The 17,466-nt window shown below is 40.6% G+C and overlaps 1 protein-coding gene across 2 annotated transcripts in view; it reads right to left on the bottom strand.

The window, feature by feature from the left end:
- LOC101163113 (C-type mannose receptor 2-like) overlaps window positions 1-17,466 on the bottom strand; it is a 68,800-nt gene that overhangs the window by 33,806 nt on the left and 17,528 nt on the right. The window contains exons 1-6 of one of the 2 annotated variants that reach the window (XM_078936243.1): window positions 4,584-4,639; window positions 4,450-4,492; window positions 2,678-2,848; window positions 1,481-1,702; window positions 881-980; window positions 113-345 (exon numbers count right to left, since the gene is read on the bottom strand). The exons of the other annotated variant lie outside the window; for it this stretch is intronic. Of the exons in view, the coding sequence (XP_078792369.1) occupies window positions 113-345; window positions 881-980; window positions 1,481-1,702; window positions 2,678-2,848; window positions 4,450-4,483 (760 nt within the window). The 5' untranslated portion in view covers window positions 4,484-4,492; window positions 4,584-4,639. Of the gene's footprint in view, window positions 1-112; window positions 346-880; window positions 981-1,480; window positions 1,703-2,677; window positions 2,849-4,449; window positions 4,493-4,583; window positions 4,640-17,466 lie in introns of those variants that run through there. 2 annotated transcript variants of the gene reach the window in all.

The following is a 17,466-nucleotide window of genomic DNA, read 5'->3' as shown; positions in this document are numbered from 1 at the left end:
GAAACACAAAATAGAATATTTGTTTGTATTATAAGTATCAATAACATCATGTCTCCTTTTTTAAGCTGACAGTAAAATGCTGAATTATAATCAGTGCAGTGAACATACATACCTGTTTTGTAACAAATAAATGGAAATTGAGAAGAGCAGTAATTATTTGACCATTGTCCCGGCTTCTCTACAGTAACACATTTTTCTCCAGTAGAGCCTTGTTGACTGACTATGTTGTACTGAAACACAGATTGGCTCCCATCAGACCACACTTTCTGGCGATAAAGGCCAATCCAGACTGTACGAACTCCTACTTGAGCTTTAATTATGTTATTTTCTGCAATATTCCGTATGCTGTAAAAAGAAAATATTTCCATTACAGAAAAAAAATGAGAAAGCTTAAATGGCAAATTCTTTATAATGATGTACAATGTTACTTTTTTGGTATCTTCTAGCGACCTCTCATTATGAGGACAAAAATCATCTCTATAAATGTTTAACTCCTTTCTAGTTTTTGGTTGCAGCCTTTAGAGGTCATCACAACAGGTTATCCACCTCCATTCAACCCTATCATTAACATCACTGAGCATCTTTCACTGGATCAATGAACTTACTCTTGTGTCTTTCTTTACAGCTCCTGCCTGGCAGATTTTCTACACTAGAATTAATTACTGTAACTATGTTACAATTTTAAAAGTAATACTGCAGTAGGATTACATTGTGATATTAGTTTTTTATGCAATTAAAAAAAGGTGTACAAATAGGGGCCAAGAAAAACTGTCAGTGCATCCTAAGTTTACATCAACTTATGTGTTTTTTTTTTTTCTTTAGAGGAGAGGTTTGTCTGGAAAGCAGATCTAAGGTGAAGCAAAGATTAGTGCGACTGTACCTTGCTAAATCCACATAATTCTGCCTACAGTATTCCTGTGCGTCTTGCCAGTTCAATGGGGTGGTAATGAGAATGTAACTGGGTGTGCCAGAAAACGTGCCTGCAAATACGTAAAAGAACAACACACATTAAAAAAAGAAACATCTTATTGGTTTAAAATTGTTGTTATTGAAGATTTTTCTCAGTTTAAACAAGAGTCACATGCAATGCTTAATAAATCAGAGGTGTTTTTTGCAAAAAGAGGAACACCGGCTGGATTTTGGTGCAGCAGAATTAAAGATCAATAACAGTTTCTAGTGTCAACACTTCTATGTTTGTCAAGTTCAGTATAAGCTCAGCAGACACTTGAAATGAATAAATGATCTTGAGATCAATTAGTAGATTTCAAAGAAATGTTTTCCTTCATTTTAACAATCTGACAGATAACTATGAAAGTTTTGAAGTAAAGCTGTTGAACTTCAGCTTCAGGAACAACCTACAATGAATGGAGCTGAAACTCAAACTTCTTGAAATGGGAGACTAAATAAACCTTTCAAATGAACAGGAACATGTCTAGAAGAATGCACATTTGAAGTCAAAGAAATCTGAAAGGTAACTCACCTCGATAGCAAACAAAAGACAGTGCCACAGAGCAATCATCGTCATCCCATAAACCGTTGTTACCATAAAAGCGGCCACATAACTGTCGTCCATTGTAATTGTTGGGCTCGCCAGAGTACCAGTTCCGATATGTTGACTCTCCAACACCATAAAAGCTGCTGTCACTCAAAGACCACCCCCAACTTTTTACCATGTCATCATGAAGACCAATCCAGGCTTTCCCTTTAAAATAAGGAATTAATTCAGTCAGTGAAATAATGTAAAAATTTAGATAAAGCTGTTCCAAAAGCAAAGGTCAGTTCCAAATGTGAGGACCTGCAAACACTCCATTTGCTTTTTTTCCCTATGTTAAATCACATCAGTATAATTTAATTATTTTTAGTATTTAAACTTTAAAAAAAAACTACTGTTAATCTCTGAATTTTACGAAATAATAATTTGTTTCCAGTGTTTTCAAGAATGCTTCGTAAGAAGCACTTCAAGATCCTGGAGTGGCCTAGCTTGTCCCCAGATCTGAACCCCAGGGAGGGAGGGAGTTGAAAGTGCAGCGACAGCCCCAAAACATCACTGCTCTAGAGATCTGCAAGGATGAATGAGCCAAAATACCAGCAACAGTTTGTGAAAACCTTGTGAAGACGTACAGAAAGTGTTTGACTGTTGTCATTGCCAACAAAGAGTTTAACTTATAATTGACCAAATACTTATTTTCCACCATAATTTACAAATACATCCTTTAAAAATCAGACAATGTTTTTTTTTCTGTATTATTTTTTCTCATATTGTCTGTCTTGATGAGATATGGCTCTGATTAAAATTACAAGCCTCACTCATCTTTTTAAGTGGGGCAACCTGCACAGTTGGTGGCTGACTAATTACTTTTTTTGCCCCACTGTATGTCTTGAACCACGACAGGAGTAGTACAATCCTAGGCTAGTATAATCAGGCTGACTTTTGAAAAATGCATTTATGCATGTGGATATTATTAGAAAATAAGGAAATATAACATCTGAGCTCATCTAGGGTCATCACACATTCCCTGTTAGCTGTCATACCAGCTATACCTATTGGTGTATTGCTTTAAGCTCAAGCTGAGATACACTGCTCCACGGGGGCTTTTGGGAGTGTTTGTACACACTGAACCACACAGTGGTTAAAAATAATCCAACTTGGATATTCTGTCCAACTTGAAATACTCACCTGTATAACTTGATAATGCAACAATAGCTGCATCAACATCAGCTGTATTCTCTATGGTGGCCAGGTCAGTGTAGTTCTGTCTGCAGACACTCTGAGCATCTCTCCAGTTTAAAGGAGTGTTCACAAAGTAGAACTGACGAGTCTGTGCAAACGAAACACTGAGAAGTGCTCCTGAAAAAAGCAAATAGAAAAATATTTTTCATTTTTTTCCAATTTATTCCTGCTGGGTTACATTACACTACGGACTGAAAATGCCAGAGGAAGCTGAGGTACACAGTCTTGACATTAGCTCAATGTCTCAGGTCCTGCCATCACATCTTTAATCAAGCGTGTCTGATGAAGTTTCTTGAATGTCAAAAATGGGATGGGTTGGATTTTCTGGTTTTTCCGCATAGTCACAAATCAACACTTTAAAATGTGGCTTTCAGAACTTTAATGATTAACTTAAAAAACATAATTAGCATCACTTTTGAAATCAAATTTAGTAGAAACTAAATATCTATAAAAAATACCTAAAAAGACAGACACACCTCTACTCAATCTACCAGTTACAATTTTCTCAGGTCAAGATATTGTAGTAAAATTTGTGAAAAATGTCCTTTAAAAATAATAAGATAGAGCTGGAAAAGACAACAGCATGTGATTTGTCATTATTTGTAGAGGGTACAATGCTGTACACCAAACATCCTAAATCCAAATGTCCTTAAAGGTGAATAAAGGCCATCTGCAGGTAAAAAAGGGGCAAACCGGTACAGGGCACAAAGGTGGCCTGCATGAAACAGCAAGGTGGTAGACCATTTGATGATCCCATAGATGGAAAATGTTTATGCACATTTTTCAATGGGCATTCTGTGAGTAACACTTATATAATACACAAGGGTTAGTAAAGGTGAAATAGGTTAGAAGATTAGATTAGACAATAATTAGATGATAAAATTAGACAAAAGCTTAATTTATTCTATGTCTATGTTTCACCTGCACAGCCTGCATGCGCAGTATTTGGGCTTGGTCATGGGGCCAGAAGTCGCCCCTTACTGATGACTAGAATGTGGTGTAAGGACATCGAACAATGGCATCACTCATATGTCATTAGTGGAAGCATCACAATACAGTTACCAAATGCATTACAATGGTACGTTCCATTTTCCTTACATCTCTTGAGCTGGTCATCCAATCCCCTAGATACAATGCAACGCACACCTGCACTTCCCTTAAGGTGTTGCTGTTCCTCTCCACAACCTCTTCAGGGCCCCAAAACACAGCAGCACCCATACGGCTCAACATCCCGTACGGGTGCATGTGACTAAGGTTTTAAATACCTACTCCAATGAAAATCGTGTTTTTGGTGTTTTTAACATGTTCTTATACCATTTTTCTCATAACGGAGGACATGTACAAAATAATTTAAGATTATAACTGCGTTTGTGAATATTTCAAACCATGATTGATCTGATGAAAACCCACGATTTGAGAAAGCTCGGGTTTCTGACAAAGCAGTTGTCATGGTTGGGACAAAGTATCCCGTTTGCGCTCCAATTTTTAGAGTTTTGGCTCAAAACTGCATAATCATAAATGAAATTCCACTGGGAACTATTTTAAAATTAAAACTAATATATATATATATATATATATATATATATATATCGAGTGGGACTTAAATGAAGGCTAACAGGATATTTAATCAGTTTATTAATAAAGTATATACAAATGCATGTACTAAATAAAATGTTAATCAAAAAAAAATCCTGGATATTCTTATTAAAGGTACTGACCTGCAAAAATGAGGATGATCACTTTAAAATCCATGAGTTAAACCTGTAAAAGAAAACCATAAGTCATTAATGTTCCTTTCTTGCAACAGTGCATACCGCATGACAATAAGCCATTTGCCAGTAATACATCTCACTAGATATCATGATCTTCATCAAGTTCTTTTGAATTTGCGTTCCTGCTTGCTAGTCCTTGTATGCTTTGTCTTTTCTCCTCCAATATATCAGAAAAACTCCTCCTCTTCCAGCAGTCCAGGAATGCAGTAGTACTGGAACACTTTACCGTGGAAAACTCCCTCTTTAAAAGATTCCAATTCCAAAAATGGAAATAATAAATAAGGCATTAGATTCATTAGTTGCTCTTCATAAGTAACCTTTGATTTATTCATCTGGGATGTGGTTTAGGGGCAGTTGCCCATTACTTCTAACTAATGATTAAAAATGAATAAGATTGTCTAATTTTACTAACAAACAGGAAATAAAATATTTCAGCTTTTAGAACTTAATATTCTGTGCACATGCTCAACGGGTTAACAGATTTAAGATTAATTCAGATTGCTACAATCATTCTTAGCACCTCTGTGTCTTCTTGTTTGTAATTAAATGTTATCAGAGTGTTTACAATATTGCAAGTTTACAGTGATGGCTCCATGTGCTGCTGCCACATTATACTGTCAACTGCTTGTAACCCCAACAACTGCATTTGGTGTACATTGCATATATACAATTCACAAAAAATGAAAGATATTGTTATTACACTGTACAGTGTCCTTGAGTTTCATGAAAGGCGCTTTAAATAAAATCTATTATTATTATTAGTATTATTATTATTATTACATAAGTGCTTTTTCTATGTGATCTGAACTTTAAGAAATATGTAAAAGTTTACTTCAATATTACAAATAATTTGTGGTATAAGAAAATAATTATTCTGTGTGACATTTCATTTTGCGAAACTTGTATAGATTTTAAAGGTTACCAAAATGCGGCTGGATGGCTCAGTTGACTGCATGTGATTGCTGCATGGGAAACCAGAATTCGTTTCCAAGGAGGTATGATGGGCTTAATCCAGTGTGGGTCCTTCGGCAAGACCCTTCACACTATTGCATAACTATGTAGCCACAGGGGGGCCCAAGTCTGGGTCTCCCTGTGCCGGGGCTCTACAAATCTATCCTACCCGTGAAATTTTCCTACCCACACTCCACTGCGCATGTGCAGACTGCAATCATCTGCAAGAAGAACTGGCGGCTCCTCCTGTTGCGCCTCGCCCGGCGCGGCGATCACCTCAGCCCGGCGCGGCATCCACCACAGGCCGGAGCGGCGTTCACCTCAGCCCGGAGGGGCGTTCACCTGAGCCCGGAGCGGCATCCACCACAGGCCGGAGCGGCGTTCACCTCAGCCCGGAGGGGCGTTCACCTGAGCCCGGAGCGGCATCCACCACAGGCCGGAGCGGCGTTCACCTCAGCCCGGCGCGGCATCCACCACAGGCCGGAGCGGCGTTCACCTCAGCCCGGAGGGGCGTTCACCTGAGCCCGGAGCGGCATCCACCACAGGCCGGAGCGGCGTTCACCTGAGCCCGGAGCGGCATCCACCACAGGCCGGAGCGGCGTTCACCTCAGCCCGGAGGGGCGTTCACCTGAGCCCGGAGCGGCATCCACCACAGGCCGGAGCGGCGTTCACCTCAGCCCGGCGCGGCGATCACCTCAGCCCGGCGCGGCATCCACCACAGGCCGGAGCGGCGTTCACCTCAGCCCGGAGGGGCGTTCACCTGAGCCCGGAGCGGCATCCACCACAGGCCGGAGCGGCGTTCACCTCAGCCCGGAGGGGCGTTCACCTGAGCCCGGAGCGGCATCCACCACAGGCCGGAGCGGCGTTCACCTCAGCCCGGAGGGGCGTTCACCTGAGCCCGGAGCGGCATCCACCACAGGCCGGTGTGGCGTTCACCTCAGCCCGGCGCGGCGATCACCTCAGCCCTGAGCGGCGTTCACCTCAGCCCGGCGCGGCATCCACCACAGGCCGGAGCGGCGTTCACCACAACCCGGCGCGGCGTTCACCTGAGCCCGGAGCGGCGTTCACCTCAGCCCGGCGCGGCGACCACCTCAGCCCGGCGCGGCGTTCACCTCAGCCCGGAGCGGCGTTCACCTCAGCCCGGAGCGGCATCCACCACAGGCCGGAGCGGCGTTCACCTCAGCCCGGAGGGGCGATCACCTGAGCCCGGAGCGGCGTTCACCTCAGCCCGGCGCGGCATCCACCACAGGCCGGAGCGGCGATCACCACAACCCGGCGCGGCGTTCACCTGAGCCCGGAGCGGCGTTCACCTCAGCCCGGCGCGGCGATCACCTCAGCCCTGAGCGGCGTTCACCTCAGCCCGGCGCGGCATCCACCACAGGCCGGAGCGGCGTTCACCACAACCCGGCGCGGCGTTCACCTGAGCCCGGAGCGGCGTTCACCTCAGCCCGGCGCGGCGACCACCTCAGCCCGGCGCGGCGTTCACCTCAGCCCGGAGCGGCGTTCACCTCAGCCCGGAGCGGCATCCACCACAGGCCGGAGCGGCGTTCACCTCAGCCCGGAGGGGCGATCACCTGAGCCCGGAGCGGCGTTCACCTCAGCCCGGCGCGGCATCCACCACAGGCCGGAGCGGCGATCACCACAACCCGGCGCGGCGTTCACCTGAGCCCGGAGCGGCGTTCACCTCAGCCCGGCGCGGCGATCACCTCAGCCCTGAGCGGCGTTCACCTCAGCCCGGCGCGGCATCCACCACAGCCCGGCGCGGCGATCACCTCAGCCCTGAGCGGCGTTCACCTCAGCCCGGCGCGGCATCCACCACAGGCCGGAGCGGCGTTCACCACAACCCGGCGCGGCGTTCACCTGAGCCCGGAGCGGCGTTCACCTCAGCCCGGCGCGGCGACCACCTCAGCCCGGCGCGGCGACCACCTTAGTCCGGCGTGGCGACAGCCACAGGCAGACGCAAATGGGTCCCAGAAAACCCCAGGCAGCTGAAGAAGGCTGTGACCTCAAGAAATCGCTTGATTTCCTTGCAGAGGAAATTTCTGCTATCAAGATGCAACAAAAGAGCATTCTGGACTTCACTGAGGAGATGAAAGTTTTGAGAGATTTCCTTGCGGAAGAGATTTCTGCTGTCAGGTCACAACAAAAAGGCATTCTGGACTTCATTGAGGAGGTGAAGGTTTGGCGGGTCCAGAAGCAAGAGCAGGACCAGAAGATTGCCTTTCTGGAAAGAAGGGTGATGGAGCTTGAACAGTATACACGGATGAATGATGTGGTAATCACAGGCCTGAGCGTCAAACCCAGATCATACGCCAGAGCTGTGACCACCAACAGAGACGGAGAGCCAGATGAACAAGACATCAGCTCTGTGGAGCAACAAGTTTTGGGTTTTCTAAGGGAAAAAGGAATCCAGCTGGACTGTGACGGCATCGAGGCTTGCCATACTTTGCCTAGGAAAAATGTGAAGGATAAACCAGCCATTGTTATGAGGTTTGTCAATAGAAAGCAAAAGGCTGCTCTGCTGAAACAGGGCAGAAAGCTGAGAGGAACAGATGTTTATATAAACGAGCATCTTACAAAACACAATGCTGATATAGCAAAACAAGCACGTTACCTAAAGAAAAGAGGAAAAATACAAAGCACCTGGACAACTAACTGTAAAGTGTTCATCAAGCTCAACGGGAGCCCCGAGGAAGCTAAGGTGGTGTTGATTAGGGACATCAAGGATCTGGACAAATACTAAATATCTTCTGATATTTATGAGCCTTCTGGAAATTGAGGTAATACACTTACACTACACTTTTCCTCAGATCAAATGTCAATACAACCTCAACCGTCAACACCAGGAACACAAAACATAAATTCTTATTCTGACCAATTAAGGATGGAATCATTGGATTACATTGATCACAATTTACAGGACATGGAATATGACATTGACCCAATCAACCATTTCTTCTCTGCCATCACAGATAATTGCAGTTATTACACTGAAGAGCATTATAACGTCAACATTAAATGTAAAGATAAGTTTTCACTTGTTCATTTCAATAGCAGGAGCATGTATGCAAATTTTGATAACATTAAGGAATACTTGTGCAATTTTTCACAACGCTTTAGTGTGATAGCAATCTCAGAAACGTGGTTCAATGCAGAGAAGGGAGTTGAAAACTTTATTTTGGAGGGTTATGAACTCAGATACTGTAACAGACTAAACAAAGGTGGTGGAGGAGTTGCTCTATATGTGGATAAAACTCTGCATTTCAGAGTAGTGAATAGCATGACAGCTGTTGTTGACAATATGCTTGAATGTTTAACAATCGAAATCTCTCAAGAAAATCAAAAAAATATAGTTGTTAGTTGTATTTACAGAACACCAGGCTCAAATATGGAAATGTTTACAGGCTGGATGGAGAAAATGTTTGTGGATAAAAATAAAGTAATTTTTGTATGTGGGGATTTTAACATTGACCTATTAAATCCTCATAAGATTAAAGCAGTTGAAGAATTTATTAACACCATGTACAGCATTTGCTTATTTCCAAGAATTACAAAACCAAGTAGGATAACTGCAAGTTGTGCAACATTAATTGATAACATATTCTCCAATGACACTGAAAATAAAACAGTTAATGGGTTGCTAATTAATGAAATCAGTGACCATCTTCCAGTTTTCACAGTATATGACAATAGTTATGTCAACCACAAGTTGCATTTCTCAATGGGATACAGACGAATTAAAACAGAAACCTCCATCAATGCATTTAAAACTGAGCTACTTGAGCATAATTGGGATGTGATTTATCAAAAAGAAACTGTTGATGAGGCTTATGATTATTTTTTGCGGATATTTGGTTCGATGTATGATAAACATTGTCCAGTTAAAAAATTCAAGGAAAAAATTAAGTATTTCCATTGTCCTTGGATTACAAAAGGACTACAGAATGCATGTAAGAAAAAGAATACTCTTTATAAAAACTACTTAAAAAAGAGAACAAAAGAGGCCGAAATTAAATATAAAAAATACAAAAATAAGCTAACGCAGATCATAAGAACATGCAAGAAGGAATATTATGGAAAACTTTTAGAGGAAAACAAAAGTAATATCAAAAAAACATGGGGCATACTTAATACTATTCTAAGAAAGGGTAACAAGGAAGACTCCTATCCAAAGTATTTTATTAGTAAGAGTGAAGAAATAGATCAAAGGGAAGAGATTGCTAAAAGATTTAATGATTTCTTTGTAAACGTGGGACCTGAGTTAGAAAAGCAAATCCCGGATCCAGGAACATTTGGAAAGGATGTGCAAATGTTACTTGACAGAAATCCCAGTAGCATGTTTCTTAACCCAGTAACTGAAAATGAAATATTAAAGACCGTGAGAGGAATGAAGGGTAAACTCTCTACTGATGTTAATGGCATTGATATGGCCTTGGTGAAAACAGTAATCAGTGGAATTCTGAAACCGTTAGAATATATCTTCAATTTATCATTCCAAACAGGTTCATTTCCTAATCAAATGAAAATTGCAAAAGTTATACCATTGTACAAAACCGGGAACAAGCATCACTTCACAAACTATAGGCCAGTTTCTATGTTACCGCAGTTATCAAAGATTTTGGAAAAAATGTTCATAACCCGATTAAACTCTTTCATCGAAAAGCACAAGATACTGGACGAAGGACAGTATGGGTTCAGGTCAAATCGATCAACATCACTGGCCCTGATGAATGTAATAGAAAATATAACAAATGCTATTGATAATAAAAAACATGTAATCGGGGTATTTATTGACTTAAAAAAAGCTTTCGACACAATTAACCACTGTATATTAATTCATAAATTGGATCGGTATGGCATTAGGGGGTTAGTGCTAGACTGGATCAGAAGCTATTTGAGCAATAGAAAGCAGTTTGTAAAGGTTGATGGTGCTTGTTCCCAATGTTTGGACATTGTTTGTGGTGTCCCTCAGGGGTCGGTTCTGGGACCAATATTGTTTATTTTATATATAAATGATTTATTTCAGGTTTCTAACAAATTACGGCTAGTTCTATTTGCTGATGATACTAATGTGTTTTGTGATGGGGATGATTTGCAGCAACTCATTGAAATTGTTAAGAAGGAGATGGAAAAACTGAAGCTGTGGTTTGATGTAAATAAGCTTTCACTAAATTTAAGTAAAACAAAAATGATGTTATTTGGTCACCATAAGGGTAAAAATATTGACATTGACATGCACATAAATGGGGTGAAACTTGAAAGAATTTATGAAAATAAATTTCTTGGGGTCATAATTGATGACAAACTTACTTGGAAAGCACATATTAGCTACATACAAGCTAAACTATCCAGAAGTATTTCTGTCTTAAATAAAGCTAAACTGGTTCTGGACCACAAATCCCTCCACATGTTATACTGTACATTAGTTTTACCATATTTTTCTTATTGTGTAGAGGTTTGGGGGAACAACTATAAAACAACGTTACATTCACTTTCAATACTTCAGAAGAGAGCAATACGAATCATACACAAAGTCAGTTACCTTGAGCACACAAATAAATTATTCATAGAATCAAAATTACTCAAATTTTACGATCTAGTAGAGTATTGTACCGCTCAAATAATATTCAAGGCCAAAAACAACTTATTACCCACAAATATCCAAAGGTTATTTATCACAAGAGAGGAAAAATACAATTTTAGGGAAAAAGATAAATTTGTCATACATAAAGCACGTACAAATAAAAAGAGATTCTGTGTTTCAATTTGTGGAGTGAAGTTGTGGAACAGAACCAGTAAATGCTTGAAACAATGTCCAAACATAAAAGAATTTAAATATAGATACAGGAAGATGATCATGGACAAATATGTGCAAATACAAAAAAATACAGAATGTCAGCATTTATAAATCTGCATACTTTGACAATACGTTTTGTTATTCATTTGTATGTTGTTTGGAAATGAAAATTACATGTATATATGTACATATACACTTGGGTAGGGCACTGGACTCTGATGGTGGGAAAGTAAGGGCTTAGGGTAAAGGGGGGTGAGAGTTTATAAGATTTTTCTTCTTCTCACTCCCTTTTGGACTGGTGTTTATATCATTTTGTTTTGTTTTGTATAATTTACTCGTCTTTTTCTTGTTTTTGTAAGTTTTGTCTCGTTCTTGTCTTATTCTGTTATTTTACATTTGTTTCACTAGTCCAAAATAAAAAAGACTACTACTACTACTACTACTATCCTAATTTTCAGTTACATTTTCAGACTGTCCATAAGTCTGTGCTACATCTTTAATCTTGTGGTTAATATACGCTGTTTTTTTTAAATTTATTTTTGTGACTTCATCAGTCATCATTCAAAATCGTCAACTAATCGTTGACAGCCCTAAAATTCGTACTCTGCATTACGCTCATGGTGTTCAGTTCAAAATACATTGCAGATCTTTTCTACAGGTGAGTAGATTGCTTGAATACCGGTCCCCAGTTCAGATAAAATATAGGTTTGCGTCAAGAAGGACATCTGGCGTAAAAATCTCCAATCTGCCAAACCAAATGTGAAAAGCTGATCAGTGAAAGATGATTCAATGTGGCGACCCATGAAGGAATATTTGAAGTGAACAGCATTCATGAGCAAACATGTAGCTCAGCGTCTTACTTTTGTTTTCCACTAAAACCCCTGACCACTGGTCGACAGCCCACCACACCGAGCCTCTTTTAGCAGTTCCACCCCAAAAGGACGATAAGATCTCAGGAAAACCTTGTGGTAGATTTATACTCTCAGCTTTATGGTTGTTGTTGTTGTTACTGCACTCAGTGATACATACACAACTTAGTGTTAACTAGGAATTGGTATTCTGTGAAAGTTGTGTCCAGCTAACATGTAAAAAAAGCAGATTTTGGTGCTTCATGGCAGGTTCAGAAGAACAAGTGAGGCCGTGCAGACGTGCTGCGCAGAGCTTCAGTCAAAATGCTGAAGGTGAAGCGAGTGACAGTTCTGCTGTACTTCACAGTAAAAGAATTTAGTTCAGTGAAATGATGGATCAGAGTTACGTATACAAAGCTCTGAAAAGACTGTTGATGTGGCAATGAGCTGTGAAATATGTAGTTATAACTATATTTTGTTGATGTAATAAAAATATTTGTTTATTTAACGTAAAAAACATTTCATTAAACAAAGCAAGTGATATAAACTTGATCTTTTAAGTTTGGGAAACAAATTGATAGGTTGAAGTTACTTGAAATAATTTGCTAGCTTTAATCAAAATCTTAAGGCAGCCAGGTTACAAATTATTTTAAGTTGAGTCAACTCGGGATTTTTTACAGTGTAATTCCTAGTGTGGGAAAACAGAGATGCATTGCTGCTGCGCAGATTCTCAAGAAAATAAATCGTAGCTATCTTAAGTGCGCTTATTTGTTTGTCACTGTGTTGCCCTTCAATAGTCTGGTGCACTTTGCCCTTTAGGAGCTGGGTAGGTGGAATCAACAGGAATAAAGTGGGTTTAGAATTGCACGAAGAGTAGCTACAGCGGGGAAAATAAGTATTGAACACGTCAACATTCTCTCAAAAAACATATTTCTAATCGAGCTAGCTCTCACAGCAAAAACCAAGATGTACATCAGAATGGAGCAGAGCAGGGAGCTTGCCCCAGTAACTCTATCACACTTGCTTTTTCTAATGGCCTTTCGACTGCTTTTGATTAACAATGATTTGGATGAAAAACAATTTAAAAATCTTAAGATTAAGTATGTTTGTATGTCCTCCATTATGAGAAAAATGCATTGAGAACACGTTAAAAACAACAACAAGATTTCCATCGGAACAGGTCTCCAATCAAAACCCTAGTGTGATTAATCTGACTTTTTTTTATTGATAATACCAATAAAATTACCTATACCAATAATACCTATACCAATAAATCCAGCTACAGAGAGTGAACTATGAATGCATTTCTAAAGAGAATAGATTGTTTTTTCCTGCATGTTATTGTGAGGCATCAGCAGAGCTCTTTGGGAACTTAAACACACTGAAAGAGAATAGGTTGGAGGTTTTATCACCATGCGCCTTACCGTTTATTACAGAGATGAACAGGAAAAAGCTTTTTTAAACCTCTGGTCATCTCACCCATCCATGAGTAGTAGAATCATGTTTTTGGTTGTTTCAGAACACAGTCATGGACGTTAAATCTCTGACAAATGGGTTTATTCCACCAGACACGTCATGAGTAGGAAATAGGCGATTTCCATCATGGCAACGTCATTTTTAGCTTTTCCATAAAGGACGTTTAAACCGCTCTTGGTCTGGTTTTTTACCCTCTGACGTGTCCGCCACGGTAGACGCAGACAACATCGCTCCACTCAAGCATCTAATCTCTCCCCACAATAGGATAGCAGTTCATGGAAGATACTTTTCAATTAACAACCACAAAAACTCACTAAAAGAAAAGTACAAAAAAAATAATAATAATTGCATCAGATTCTTTTCAGAGACTAAAAATAATGAATACTTTTAAGAAATCAGTTTAAAATCCACACTTTATATTTAACCATAGAATAATTTTAAATAAATAGCATGTACAGTGTGTGCAAACCTGATGAAAATCTACAGGAAATGTTTTCATTATTCTATTGTTAGCTGGAGTTGCCTGAATTGGTTTTGATTTGTTAACTTCTTTCAGGAGCTTAATATTTTAATGTATTTTAACTAACTTATTGTTCTTGTTACCCCTCCCAGTCGCTCACATTTTGAACAAGGTAGCACCAGTTAAAAAATTACAGAAGTTTTCCAAGTCAGTGCACCCTTTTCATACAGGGTTTTTTTTCCTGTTTGGCATGGTGCCTAAACCCTTAAAGCAAAAGGAAAATGAAATGGAATCACAAAGGTTAAATCACCATCCACACCCAGGTGCCTGAATATGATTGATGGGTGCAGATAATGTTCACATGTTGATGCTTGCCCAAAGCAGTTTTCTTTTTCTTTTTGCTGTCAAACAAATGTGTTCCTATTGAACACACTGATCATGTCATTCTGACAGAAATGATGCTGTTGTTGTCAGAGCTAAGCTGCTCTTCACTCGATAATTGCTCTCTGTATCTGGCTCTAATTCCTATGCTCACCTCACCAGTATGTTCCTCATTACTCACAATAAGTTAGGGATAACATTATATAAATAAAATAAAAACTGATCATGTCAATTGCAAGTATTTCCACCATTTGTCGCAATGACAGCCTGACAATGACGTCTCATGGTCCAGACTCATGATGTTGTTGTGAGGCAATTCGTTCCATTCATCCACAAGTGCTACATGCTGTTCTGCCAGTTTACGTGGGGGTAGGATACCATCATCCAGTCTTCAGTTGTCTTTGGTTCACCTGGTCCCAGATGTTTTCTATGAGGTTCAGGTCACTGGAAAATGCTGGCCATACCATACTGTATGAGGCATTCCAACGTCCTGAACTTCAGTTGTGACACCTCTGGCATGATGCAGTGGAGCATTATGATCCATGAACAGAAGGTTGGGGGTGTGCCGTGGGGGATATCTGAGTCCTCATGTACTGGTCATCGTTGCGGTCTGTGACTGGCGAGGCTCCACTCCTGGGTTCGTCACAAACTCTGTCAGTAGTTCAGTGTCTTGATGTGTGTCTGATGAGGTCAGATTCTACTTGTGTAGGACCCAAAATACAGGAGACTGCCCAATAGCAGTTTATGACTGCCGGAATTTCACATACTTTTATTTATTTATTTATTTTACTTGTTCTGTCCAACAACTGAGCAAACAGATGAGAGCTGAAGGCCTTTTGTGTTAGACAGGTTTATTGTTACAAAAAGAGGTTGTGAATGTTCGGATAACCAGATTGTACATTTGTACGAACCCCTTATTTGTTTTTTTATCATTTTTTATTTATTTGTTATATTTTTTGTTTACGGATATATACATATTATTTTTATTAAAGGGGAGAGAGAGGGGGAATGTGTGTTGTGTGTGGGTGTAGAAGAAAAATACAAAAAAGGGGGAAGGAGAAAGTAGGGATACAAGCACAGAGTTGCTACTTTGAATAGGTTATTATTTTAAACTGTGAAACAAGATCTGCAGAAAGACAAATATTACATCCAAACGTGACACTAAGATGAACGGAAGACATCTGTCCACCGTGGGTTAGGAGGAGGGATGAAGCAGACAGGGAGCAGTGTGGCAGTTTGCACGTGCACGGGATGATGTAGATACATGCACGCTGCCAAAGTGAACCATGTGATCGTAAGGGGAACCAGATCCTTATAGCCCAACCAGCCAGACCAGGAGAGTATGGGAGACCGCTTGTGGTGGTTCAACCTCAAAGCACCACATAGGCGTTAGTATTTCTTTATTTTTCTTTAAATTCAAAACATTCATTTTTACTTTGTTTACTTAAAATAAATTAACAATGGGTGCACACATTTGATTAATTTGTTTTAAGTGAGAAAAAGTAGTTTATTCACTTTTGTTTGTTTTCTGAGTTTCCATCTCAGGTGAGCCATCCACAGTAATGAGCAGAGGAGATTGGGAAATTCCTCTGGGGAACTGCAGGGGTTGCCAACTCTCCTCATGGACTTTATTTTTGCTTATTTAAATGAAATGATTTAGTCCACTTTCTGTTTGAAGAAAACTTTTGTATCATATGAATTTTGTTTGGCTTCTGTTTCTCTGTTTTGTAATCAGATTAATTAGTTTGAATGTTTAATTAGTTAGTTTCCCCTCCCTCATGTGTCTAGTATGGTTTGTCCCTGTCTATAAAGCTTCCCCAGTGTGTCAGTGTAATGGCTTAGTCTGGTCAGGCCTGTTCAGTTTAGTCCCACGTGGTTTGTTTTTTTTTAGTTATGTTTTCAGTTGGGCCCAAATTACTTTAGTTTTGAAACTATACTGTTTTTGTACATTTTTTATCTTCCTTTACAAAGAAAAAACTACAAAAAAAAATATATTAAAAGATCTTGCAAGAAAACACCTCTTTTTGTCCATTGACTAATTGTGAACCTTCACAATTGGTGTCAGAAGTGGGATAGTCAATTGGACATTAGTTTAAATCATGCGAGGAGCCAGAGCCAAAGCTTCAAACCTGTCATCAGACAAAGATGCACAAAAGGACTCTGACGCTGAGGAGAGTGGAGCTGTAGGTGGCACTGCAGCTGAAGAAGGTAAGGAGCCCAGCTTATCTGACCTTGCAAGCATTCTGCAAACCCTCATTGGACAGCAAAGGGCACAACAAACCATGTGGGATAAAGAAGTTGCCAGACAAGATCAGAGGTTTAAGGCTCTTCAACACCAGTTCAGCCTTCTTCAACCTGAGGTCCAATCACACACTGCAGACCAAGAATCCACTACATCACCAGTATGTCAAACAACTAATGCTTCTGGTGGCTCTCACTCAGAGGCTTCATCCCCGCAAAGGGACCTTGGCTCAGGTGATGTGTTTACTCTTCATTCAAATTTTAAGCAACAACCAAAGTTACATCCTTTAAATGAAGATGATGACATTGAGCACTTCCTGATAACTTTTGAGAGAATAGCAACAGCTTGCAGATGGTCAAAGTCAGAGTGGGCATTCCATCTCATCCCATTACTGACCGGCAAGGCCAGAAGCGCATGTGCTCATATGGATGTTGATGATTCAATGAATTTTGACGAAGTTAAGTGTGCTATTGTCCAGAAATATGACATAAACTGTGAAACCTATCGTCAGAGATTTCGCTCCCTCCACGTGAAGCCAGATGAAACACCAAAGGAGCTGTACACCAGGCTGAAAGACCTCCATGGGAAATGGATTCGACCCAAAGGTAAAACTGGTGAAGAAATTAGTGACATGATTATACTGGAGCAGTATCTTCGAATGTTGTCACCAGAACTTCAAGTGTGGATTAAGGAAAGGGATCCAAAAACTGCATCTGAAGCTGCTTCTTTGGCTGATGCATTCGTGGCTGCGCGATGGAAGAAGCAATCGTGGGCTTACAGTATCCACAAGAGGAGTGGGCAGGCTGCT

Source organism: Oryzias latipes, chromosome 18 (genome assembly GCF_053564925.1).
Source record: "Oryzias latipes strain Hd-rR chromosome 18, Olatipes_Hd-rR_3.1".
Classification (NCBI taxonomy): Eukaryota; Metazoa; Chordata; class Actinopteri; order Beloniformes; family Adrianichthyidae; genus Oryzias; species Oryzias latipes.
The sequence above is the reverse complement of the archived record's forward strand: the minus strand, read 5'-3'. Positions and strand labels throughout refer to the sequence as shown.